At 42.1% G+C, this 11558-nt stretch overlaps 1 protein-coding gene across 1 annotated transcript in view; it reads left to right on the top strand.

The window, feature by feature from the left end:
* Nucleotides 1-11038, top strand: part of dnah7 (dynein, axonemal, heavy chain 7) — a 98413-nt gene extending 87375 nt beyond the window's left edge. The window contains exons 63-66 of the mRNA XM_058391491.1: nucleotides 2734-2886; nucleotides 4972-5149; nucleotides 7401-7504; nucleotides 9361-11038. Coding sequence (XP_058247474.1) covers nucleotides 2734-2886; nucleotides 4972-5149; nucleotides 7401-7504; nucleotides 9361-9567 — 642 coding nt within the window. The 3' untranslated portion in view covers nucleotides 9568-11038. The remainder of the gene's footprint in view (nucleotides 1-2733; nucleotides 2887-4971; nucleotides 5150-7400; nucleotides 7505-9360) is intronic.
* The last annotated feature ends 520 nt before the right edge of the window (nucleotides 11039-11558 follow it).

Below are 11558 nucleotides of genomic sequence, written 5' to 3' on the forward strand. Positions count from 1 at the left end.
TAAAGAAGCTCTAGAGATACATTGAAGGGTTTGAGGAACCTTAGAGAAACCTTATATGAGCTCTAGAGGCTATGAGGAATCTTTGAGAAATGTTAGAGGTACTCTAGAAGCTCAGAGGAACCTTAGAGAAAGCTTAGATGAGCTTTGGGGGCCCTAAGGCACCTTTGAAAATTCTTAGAGGAGATTTGTAGGCTCTGAGGAACCTTAAAGAATTTTACAGGGGAGTCTCTGGGGAATCTTTGTGAAACCTCAGATAAGCTTCGGTGGCTCTGCGGAACCTTGGAGAAATCTCAGATAAGCTTCGGTGGCTCTGCGGAACCTTGGAGAAATCTCAGATAAGCTTCGGTGGTTCTGCGGGACCTTGGAGAAACCTTGGACAAGACTCTGGGGAAAGAGATAGACCCTAGAGACACTTGGAAGGCTCCGAGGCACCTTAGAAAAACCTGTAGATGAGCTTTGGGGGCATTGAGGAACCTTAGAAAAACTTTAGATGAGCTTTGGGAATTTCAGGAAACAGAAGAGCTTTAGAGTTTCTGGAGAACCTGAGAGATACTTTAGAAGAGCTTTGGAAGCTCTGGGGAGCCTTAAATAAACTTTAGAGAAGCTTTAGAGTCCCTGAGAAACATTAGAAGAGCTTTAAAGTTGCTGAGGAACCTAAAACCTTAGAGCATCTAAAGAACCATAGTGGAACCTCACAATGTGGTCTGTATATGTCAGTGGTTCGATTGGATTGGTTTTGATGATTAATGTTGGGAAAAGATGCAAGAAGGTTGGCATTGAGCTTTAAGTTAAAGCTGTGATACGACAAACACTCGAGTAGAGATCTGCTGTTAATGCTAATGCCATATACAGGAGAAAAGCTGCATTGCTGTTACTAACCATGGATATAAAGTCAGTTTTGTTTCTCTTCTTCACTCCCACCTCCCACAGCTATCATGTAAATGTTGTGCTCATTCTTCCAGCATTCCACAACACTCCTAAGCACTCCATACGAATCACTCCATATGAATCACTTTCTCTCTGCCCTTAATCAAGCAGATATTAGGAAGGATTAATGTTAAACTTATTTAAAAGTACATTTTAATGAAATGGTGTGTGGCAGTGGTTTTTGTCCCATTTTCCCTGGCATGCTTGGCTCTGAAGATTCTGTACCTGTGCTGGATCTCCTCCTGCTGTTTGCTTGACAGCTCCAATCCTGGTTAACGCTGTCCTCTTCTCTTCATGAGCAGCACTACTGAATACACCCTGCGGCCTCTGATCCCTTAATCTAACCCTAATATAATCCCCTTCATCTTCTCCAACTCCCCGCTTGAACTCCCACCTTCCCCAGGGTGCCTGTCTTTTTTTTTCTTCTTTTTTTTACTTTTTATTTCATGATTTTTTAGCTACTCTATTCCTCGTTTCATTCTTCTCCTTCTCCTCCACATCGCTGCTCTCTCTCCTGCCTTCATTAAGTTCGTGTCCTCCGGAGAAGACGAAGAGGTGGTCGTTCTTTAATCTCGGACCGCTGTTTGTGCAGCGCCTCACAATACGTGCTCTTTTTAGATTACATTTCTGGCTGAAGGGGAACATGGAGACGGTTGGCCAAAGTTCAGCTTTTAAAACGTTGTTACTCCGAGCAGTATGGGAGTTTTTTGCGGCTAGTGCACATGTGGCATTTCAGCAGGCGGTTTGAATACAATACAACTTCAGGTGTAGTTTTATCTCGAACATGTACAAAATCTGCTCTTATTACTGACAGCTTCTCAATACCAGCTCACTTCCCTGCCAAGTGGAATCTCCCATGACGCTAATTAATTCAGCTTCGCTAGTTTGCTAATACATTATTCATAGATAAAATAAACACAAATACATAAATTCATGAATCCACAAAAAAAAGTCAGAATTACAAAATCATTTCGATTACAAGACTTAATATTAGAGAGACTGCTTCCTAAACCAGATCTTATTATTAATCATCCTCTTTACCATCATGAGAGTCGAGTCAACGTTACGTCTAGAGTCGGAGATTCGGTATGTTCAAAATGTTTAATGTGAAAGCGACTGGTGCTCTGGTTTTACAGCCAATGTACTGTATAGAAATTTTAAAAAGCGTTATATCAGAACAGTCAAGTAGGTTTTAGTCATTTGGCATATATTCTTGAATGACTTTTTCACTTCAGCATGACACTGTGTCTATGCACAAAGCCCCTGAACTCTATGAAGACATGGTGTGGAGGTCAGGGTTAACGTGAAAGAACTTGATGTCCTTCACAGAGCCCTGATTCTGACTCAACCCCGCTGAACAATTTAGGGATGAACTGGAATACCGACTGAACTCCAGACCTCCTCACTCTTACAACATCAGTGTCTGATCTCACTAATGCTCTTGTAGCTGAATAATCACTAATCCCCACAGCCACACTCCAACATCTAGTGGAAAAAAGACTGGAGCATATTAAAACAGTAAAGAGGGATAGATCTGGAATGAGATGTTCAACATAGACATAAGGGTGTGATGTTCAGGTGTAGTCATATAATGTTTAATAATATAACCTCACACACATGATCTGTTCTGGTGGTCCTCAAGTTAAAACCGTGAAGGATTTGATTCAGGTCTGTGTTGTTCACCTTTTTGGATAACACATTAAGGTTGAAATAAATTATGGTTTAATTAATTATGGAGTATGATTTCAAAATAAAAATCAACAAAATGTTTATACACCATGTGCCCTTTTCCCGTCTACACCGCAGGGTCTGGTGGTGATGTCATCCGAGTTGGAGGAAGTAGTGACGAGCATCCTGAAGGGCCGGGTTCCAGGTATGTGGATGAAAAAATCGTACCCGAGCCTCAAACCTCTTGGAGGATACGTCAGCGACTTCCTGGAGAGGCTCCAATTCTTACAGGTGAGCTCGTCTACCCTGAGTCACGTGTAGGACCTGAACTCCAAAACACCTGCATGTTTGTGTGTGTTGAGCCGAGCCTACCGAGGTGGCGTATTACCTGCGCCTCAAAGGGGCAGTAGAACACTGCAATTATGAGAAAGAAATTCTCACTCAACAGAAGAATCTGGAGAAAAGAGAGGGTTGAGTATTCGACGTTGAAGTTGACAGTGTAATTATGGTAATAAGTGTGTGTTTTAACTGTTTAAATCAAGTTTCGAGGAATTACAGTGGCTTAATGAGAATTTCAGTAACTTCTAGTAGTTTCTAGATGGTACGATGTATAAAACAGGCTTCACACAGTGTTTCTTATTCTTTATATCGTCTTATGTTTCCAATCTAATCAGGCGCTTATTCTTCTGAACCTTTGTCTTTAATCCAAGCGATCTTGCTGTGTTCAGCAGTTCATTAACATGACGTACAATAAGCTGAGTGTTAGCTAATCTTCATTACACCCAGTAGCTTGTTTCACATTTTAACATCCAACTTCTTGCACTCACTTTCTTTTTTTTTCTCATAAAAAGCTGTTTTTTCAGAATTAATCCAAACCCACACAACATTCCACTGCCAGACTCCAGCTGTTGCACTATCACGCTCATATAGAGTGAACAAGTAATTAGTAACACAGTAGATATGCTCATTTTCTCGTAATTATCTACATCCCCTATTCAAACATCTGACGATCATGCAGAAGTCAGAGCATTGCATTAGTGCATGTTATTATGTCACACACACCCGTCTGAACGTTGTGCCATTTTTTAATCGAACCTTAGAGAATGCCTTACGGATTTGACTTTGTGAAGATGCAATCACAAATCACAGCTTTCTGCTTTACGGCTCTTCAATTCCTCTGATGAGGAAGGCTTAAGTTAAACAGTGCTTAACCCTAAACACGTAAACATTTCTTACTGTGTGATTAAAAACCGTGGCTTACCTCCGGAGGTAGATGAGATTTCATTAAACTGACACATTTGGGTGAATGATAAAGATCTTGTATGAGATATTTGTACTGTCTATGATTTCATTTTTAACCTCCTAAGACCTGGGTTTTGGTTTGGCTTGCATTTTAGATTTCTTCTACCTATTTGGGGTCAGGAGGAACCAATAAATATAATAACCAGATATTATCTTTGAACATGAAGCCACTTCTTTTGTGTACAACAGGTTCCAGTTACAAAGAATTAAGTATTATGGTGCACACAACCAAAAATTTGTTGTAGGAGGTTAAAATTATATTTCCATTTTATGGAATATTTCTTGAAATGGTAGCATCACACTGAACACTCCCAGTTAATTTTATAATGGGTTAAAAAGGTCTTGTGTTATCCACTTCCTTAGGTCATATTTATCCTACCACAAACACCCCCCCCCCACACACACACACGCATGGACCCAATGATCTCAGTCATATTGCTATATAATTAAAAAAGAAATGCATTGTGATGAATACTCATTTTTCACAATGACATCACACTTGCTGCTGTAACATTGTTGTGGTCACTAAAACACCACACAACAGCTGAAACAGAGAATTCCAGCGTACAGTAAGAGGCAGGGGTCGGGGAGTGAGTCACATGGTCACCATCTGATTCAAATAGTTTGCTATGCGCTCTAATCATAATCCTGTGTAATCAGCATTGTAAGGTAGTAAGCGTCTTGATGTTTGGTATAGTGTGTAGATTAGCACATTCCTGTAAACGACTTATTAGCTTTCACTCAGACCTTAACCTCCGACTTCAAGCTGTGCCACTGAACGGATTATAAAACATACTTATAAAAAACTTTTACTGTAGAGCCTTTCATTTGGTTGGAAATATGCATTATTTTTCCCCTTCACAACCACACTGTTTTTCCATGTTTGCACGTTCAATCACACACCACTGACCTACCGCTAGACTTTTAACACGTTATAAAGTAGATTCCTGAGATATTTTAACTCTAGCGGGTTCATAGGCCTGGTTGTTCTATCCAGCTGTAACAGAAGAGTATCATGGTGTGAGGTAGCGGTGATCATCATACTGAGTGTAACTGTGTGTTTTCTTTGTGTAGGACTGGTATGATAACGGCATGCCGGCCGTGTTCTGGATGTCAGGCTTCTTCTTCACGCAGGCTTTCCTGACCGGTGCACAGCAGAACTACGCTCGCAAACACACCATCCCCATTGACCTGCTCGCCTATGACTTCCACGTCATGGATGAAACAGAGTACATGAAGCCGCCTGCTGACGGTGAGATAGAGACAGACAGAAGCAGAGAGCTGTTTATCAGGAACACCGTAGTGGTTAGGCCCACTTTTCACTCAGAACAGACTCGATTCTCTGTAAGATGGATTCCCCAAGGTGTGGGAAACGTTCTTTTGGGAATCTGGTTCAGGCTGACATAAATGCTCCAGATTTATACCTTAAACCTTTTATTCTATCACATGCTCTGCTGGATTCAGAGCTAGTGCCTGTACAGGCCACTGTAGTACAGTGAACTTGTCATGTTTGTGAAAGCTGTAATTTGTGTATCACGCTGGAGTAGTCGGTATAAGATGCTAATTTGTGGTCATAAGCATGCTTACCGACAATACTCAGATAGACCATGAGTTTCAATTGACTCAAACATTCTCCACACCATTACACAACCTGCAGTCTGAAGTGCTGGGCAGGTTGAAGCTCTGGGCAGGTTTTAAGCACTGGGCAGGTTTAATTACTGAGCAGGTTAAAGCACTGAACAGGTTAAAGCACTGGGCAGGTTAAAGCACTGGGCAGGTTGAAGCACTGGGCAGGTTGAAGCACCGGGCAGGTTGAAGCGCTAGGTAGGTTGAAGCACTGGGCAGGTTGAAGCAATGGCCAGGTTGAAGCTCTGGACAGATTAAAGCACTGGCCAGGTTTAAGCACTGGACAGGTTGAAGCGCTGGACAGGTTGAAGCACTGGACAAATTAAAGCGCTTGGCAGGTTGAAGCCCTGGGCGGGTTGAAGCGCTGGGCAGGTTGAAGCACTGGGCAGGTTGAAGCGCTGGGCAGGTTGAAGCGCTGGGCAGGTTGAATCGCTGGGCAGGTTGAATCGCTGGGCGGGTTGAAGCACTGGGCAGGTTGAAGCGCTGGGCAGGTTGAAGCACTGGGCAGGTTGAAGCGCTGGGCAGGTTGAATCGCTGGGCGGGTTGAAGCGCTGGGCAGGTTGAAGCACTGGGCAGGTTGAAGCGCTGGGCAGATTAAAGCACTGGGCAGGTTGAAGCGCTGGGCAGATTAAAGCACTGGGCAGGTTGAAGCGCTGGGCAGATTAAAGTGCTGGGCAGTTTGAAGCACTGGGCAGGTTGAAGCACTGGGCAGGTTGAAGCACTGGACAGGTTGAGTCCATGGATTCATGCTGCAAATTCTGGCTCTACTCTGACTCATTTGCAGCATGAATCAATCTTCATCAGGTATCATCTTCACCTGTAGTCTCAGATTCCTGCTCTTGACTGAAAGAACCAGATGTGTTCTGCTTTTCTGCTCTCCATGGTTTTAAAGAGTGATTATATGAGTTACTATAACCTTCTGCTAGATAGAACCAGTCTAGACATTCTCATCAGACCTTGCAAATCATCAAAGTGTTTCTGCTCACAGATCTGCCACACAATAAAAAAGTTTCAGGACTCTTGTGTGTAAAAATTTATTAGCAGAAAAGCAGATTCTCACCAAGACGGTCACTACGAGGACGCATGTTTCCCCAGTTCTGATGTATTACATGAACATTCATTAACGCTCCTGACCTGTGTCTGAGTATTTTCATGCACTGATCTGCTGCTGGTTGATCGGTTTGTCTGGATCATTTCAACAAAGAGCAGAGAAGTGTCCTGGTTAAAGTGGATGGAGGGGAGGGATGCATACAGGGATAGATATGGTTGGATAGAGTTCTAGACTGTATTTTGTATATATAGCCCATAAGCAGACAGAAGGAAATAGAGAGACAGACATAAACAGAGATATACATTCATACATACACTGAGGAAAAAAAGCATGGGAATGAAGGAAGAGAAGGAAAGCTAAAACCTGAGTGAGCATGACAGAACAGATGAGAGGAGGTGAGGGATGGAAGGAAAGAGGGTGACAGGAGGAGAGAGGACGCATTAACCCCTTGCCGTGCCCATGGGCTATCAATCAGAGTCAACATTACCTCGCTCTTTTACATCAGACCCCTGTCGCTCATTCATCAGCATGTGATGAAGCTCTTGTTCCTTAGGGGGCTGCATGCAGGCAGACACACACACACACACACAGATTGACAGCTGGTGTGTGGGGGTGTGTATGTACTAGCATGCACTAGTGTTTACCAAATTTTTAGACTCCTTAATGTCTGCCCCAGGGCTGCTTCTTCAGGCTAAACTGAGGGTTTGTAAAATGATGAAAGTTTCCATGTGTATGAGAGAGGGAGAGACGTAAAGACCTAGCCTATTTGTACTTCATGGCTTTGGGTGTTTATGAAACCCATGATGTCTCTCCTCTTCCCTGGCAGGTGTCTACATCCGTGGCCTGTTCCTGGATGGGGCATGCTGGGACAGAAAAAAGAAGCTGATGGCAGAGTCGTACCCCAAGGTCCTCCACGATACCATGCCAGTGGTAATTATTCATCATTTCCTTATTTATTATTTATTTCCTTTCCTTATTTATATCCCTCTGGGTTTGGATACACACTGTGAATCGACATAGTGTGTAATGACACCTGACATGTTATGTAAGTTAATTAACAGGGGAAAAATATTTTAAAACAGAAATGACACACAGCCTCATCATGCTGTTCTTCTTTACTCATCGCACGGTCTCCCAGAAAGGTCAGGGCCGCTTCACACAGGCGCCGTATTCGTAGTTTATTGTTAGTTTTGATTACACGGAATGTCCAATATACACGCCCCTGTGAACGAGCTGTTACTATAGAAACGATTACACGTTAGAGAAAGCGCATTATTATAAGCCAGCTCTACTGTCGCTGCTGCTGCTCCAGAAAGTGATTCATCTTCTGACCAGTCAGCGCTGTGGTGTAACGTTGCTCACTGACTTTGCTAGTGTGACTTTTACACTCGCTACCCAACCTGCACTGCTACCCCTGGAAAACTTCACTGATTATAATTCAGACAAACGTTTAAGCTGAGACGCGGAGACACGACATCAATAACGCGAGAGTGACAAACACTGATCTGGTGCATATATTTAAGCAGGATGAGTTAAAGATCATGTATAATGCATTTCTCCATCAAAACAAAGAAATATATATATATATTTAGGTTGCATCTCCTGAGTCGCACGCTACTGGTCCCGAAGGACGTTAGCGAATTGTTTATCATTACATGGCGCTTTATTACCGTGGCCTACTTTCTGATGGTTGATCATTTGATCGACATTTCCCCTTCGCACAAATCCGCTTTTTGAAGTCATCGGTGCAGGAGAACTTTACCGAGGATTCGGTATCAGCATAGCAAAAATATTACTAACGCTCCAGTTGTGAATTCATGTTTTTGTTGTTGTTGTTGTTTGTTTGTTTTTCTTTTTTTTTAACCCCACACATGGGAGCCTGTTGAAACTTGAATGCCTTCATTGACCAGCTCTGTTTCCGTCGCATTAACCCCAGATGGACGTGCAACTTTCTCAGCTAAGTCTCGTAAACACACAGTTTCTAGTGAACCGGAAATACAAATAAGCACACTCGGGAGAAGAACGGAGCTCCTCCAGACGGTCTGTGGCTCGGCTCCTGGGAGGCAGCGCTTTTCATCTTCACACAATACCCAAAAGCCTTTGCTACAAGCGAGTATTTCGAATGATTAATTATAGCTGCTGTGACCCAGGAGACAAAATGCACACAGTGAGCTTTTGTCTTGCTGTGTGTTATCATGGGGCTTCTGAAAAGCGCATTTCAACTCGAGAAAAAAAAAGTTCACTTTGTCTTTGTTCCACACTGATTGGAAGACATTCCAGTTACATATTTATACAAAATACTGCATGAATATTGCAGGAGTGAATCATGTCGAGTAAAATCTACAGCACTATATTGTTCTGAAATGCGGTGATTTCCAAACGTATCATTCTGATTGCCTCCCTCAGTGAGCTGAGTTGCTATGTAAAAGCAGAATTTTGACAGAAAGTTAAAATTTTATAACAAAGCTTTTTCATTTTTTTTTCTTCTTACTAGATTTTTCATTCACTCAGTAGATTCAACTTAAATGTGCATACGTGCTCCATCTCTCACACACACACATTACTAGTGTTATTAATGCAGCTATTTATTGCTTAATCTTAACCAGCGTATTCATTTCATTTTCAACCTCACTGTTGTTCATGAACACAGCATAAAACACTAGTAGTTACTTTTCTTGTCAGTTGTGTGGGTTTTTTTTTCTAGGTCATCTGAAACAGAGGAGCGCATTGTCCGATTAAGATGTGTGATATGACTTGCTTTTCCTCTTTAACGTGTCCTGTTGCAGATCTGGCTCATACCCATGAGGAAGCAGGACATCCCCGAGCGCTTGTGCTATGTCGCACCCGTGTATAAGACGAGCGAGAGACGGGGGACGCTGTCCACCACCGGCCACTCCACCAACTATGTCATCTCCATGACCCTCGACTCGGACGTTCCCCCGGAGCACTGGATTCGCCGCGGCGTGGCTTTGCTCTGCCAGCTCAACTCATAAAGCAGCGGGGGGGGGGTTACTTTCCAAAAAAGTGGCAGACTACATCTCTATTACTTCAGATCTTGCAACTGGCTTTAAAACCATTTATTCTTATGTCAGGCTACAACGCTCAAACACACAAAAAAAGAGCTGTTGGCGGACCTTTATTTCTAGACAGAGCAACATCATTAAGACTCACAAATGTAATGAAGACATTTATAGACCCAGGCTTTCAGAAGAAAAAAAAAAAAAAAAAAGTCAAGGCCTTCACATTTTTTCATCTTTCAGGTCATGAAGTACTCCTCCAGGTCAAAAGACCAGACATTTTTTTAATATTTTGTTGTTTTAAATACAACCTGCACTACCATGTTGTAATGTAAAAGGTAAAATAAGTGCCTTTTCATCGTACTGCATGCCTTTAGGGCAAGTTCTCTGTTCACACTTCTTACACCAGAAAATTTGATTAAAAGTCTGTTTGAACCACCTTGAGCTCAAAGGTTGCTCAGACTCCAGCATCAACAAGGTGAACACCAAAATCATGTCTTCATCACTTCACAGTTTGAACGCGAACTAATAACCGAGGAGCCAAAACCAAGAAAATGCTCAACACTCAGCATACATCTTACTCTATTTAATAGAAATCAAACACAGACCAAAACAAAACAACAAAACAAAACAAAAAAAACCAAGTTTGTTCCATTTAGCTCATGCCACATGCATGTTTCAGGTCTAGTTGAGAATGTTGGCGAAATGAAGGCGACTGATCTTTATATACATTCAAGAGATCACATAACAGGAGTGTCTGTCATTGGGGAAGCTGATCGAGCAGCAGACACACGGCCCATGGAATGTACAGTGGGAAAGTCCAAGAATACAGTGCAAGTGGTTTAGCCTCTTCCAAACAGCATTACATACAGTACTGCAGCAAATTAATAAAAATATATATATATATATATCCATCATTTGTTTTAGTTTACAAGGAAATGAAACATCTCAGCAAGTGCAAATTAGCCTAATTTATAACATTACAACCTGGGGTTTGGATAATGAACTGAGAGTTTGGATTGTCGAAGTGTTAAATCTAAGGTGAATTTATGCTAAACCTAGTAACCGCTGGCAAAGAACCGTTTCTGATCGAGTGTCATGATGAAAGAGTCAGCACCCTGGGTGACGTGGAAATACCTTGACTTGACCAGTACAACAAGCTGAAACAAAGAGTGGAATAACGGCCATGAACTTAACCGACAAACAGCATTAAACTGATTAATTAAAAAAATATATGTGGAAAAAAAACGATGAGAAAACTGTGGCCATGACGATTAACACAAACAAATAAATACCTTGTGTAGTGATCTGGCTGACCCAAAGTATCACAGTTTACAAAATACTACCGCATAGTAACTCCACCTTGCTGTTACGTGATTCTAACACTGTACACTTTTTTTTTTTGGACTAATACTCAGCTGATGGATTTACTGATGAAAGGATTTGCAGGGAGTGATCAATGTAGTGCACTTCCTCACCGCATAATGAAACGCAAGCAAATCTATGCAACTGTTGCTGGAAAAGCACACTAGGACAGTTGTGAGAGTTTTTTTTTTTCTCTTTTAAGCCTGGTACAGTAATGTAAATTGTGTACATTTTTCTTTCTTTTTTTTGCGGCTCCTACTTTGTGCTTTAGCACAACGATGGCTGGACAACACGAGACAAAACACAGCAAGAGACGTCACATTTCTTCATGAATGGGCTTGCAAGTGCGCTAACGAATGAACACGACTCTTCTTACTGGACTACTACACTCGGATGGATGGATAGATGGATGGATGGATGGATGGCTGCGCTAGCTGACTCTCTCAACAGTCTGTCCATCATGATATTAAAGGGATACTCCTTCAAATCGGGGACTTCATTCTCACCGATATGTAGTGATATTTAGAGGATACTGATACCACATTAAGACAAGCACTGGGACATGCACTTTGAGCTTTTGAAGTTAGAGTAAGTGTGAGGGA

This window comes from Hemibagrus wyckioides, linkage group LG06 (assembly GCF_019097595.1).
Source record: "Hemibagrus wyckioides isolate EC202008001 linkage group LG06, SWU_Hwy_1.0, whole genome shotgun sequence".
Classification (NCBI taxonomy): domain Eukaryota; kingdom Metazoa; phylum Chordata; class Actinopteri; order Siluriformes; family Bagridae; genus Hemibagrus; species Hemibagrus wyckioides.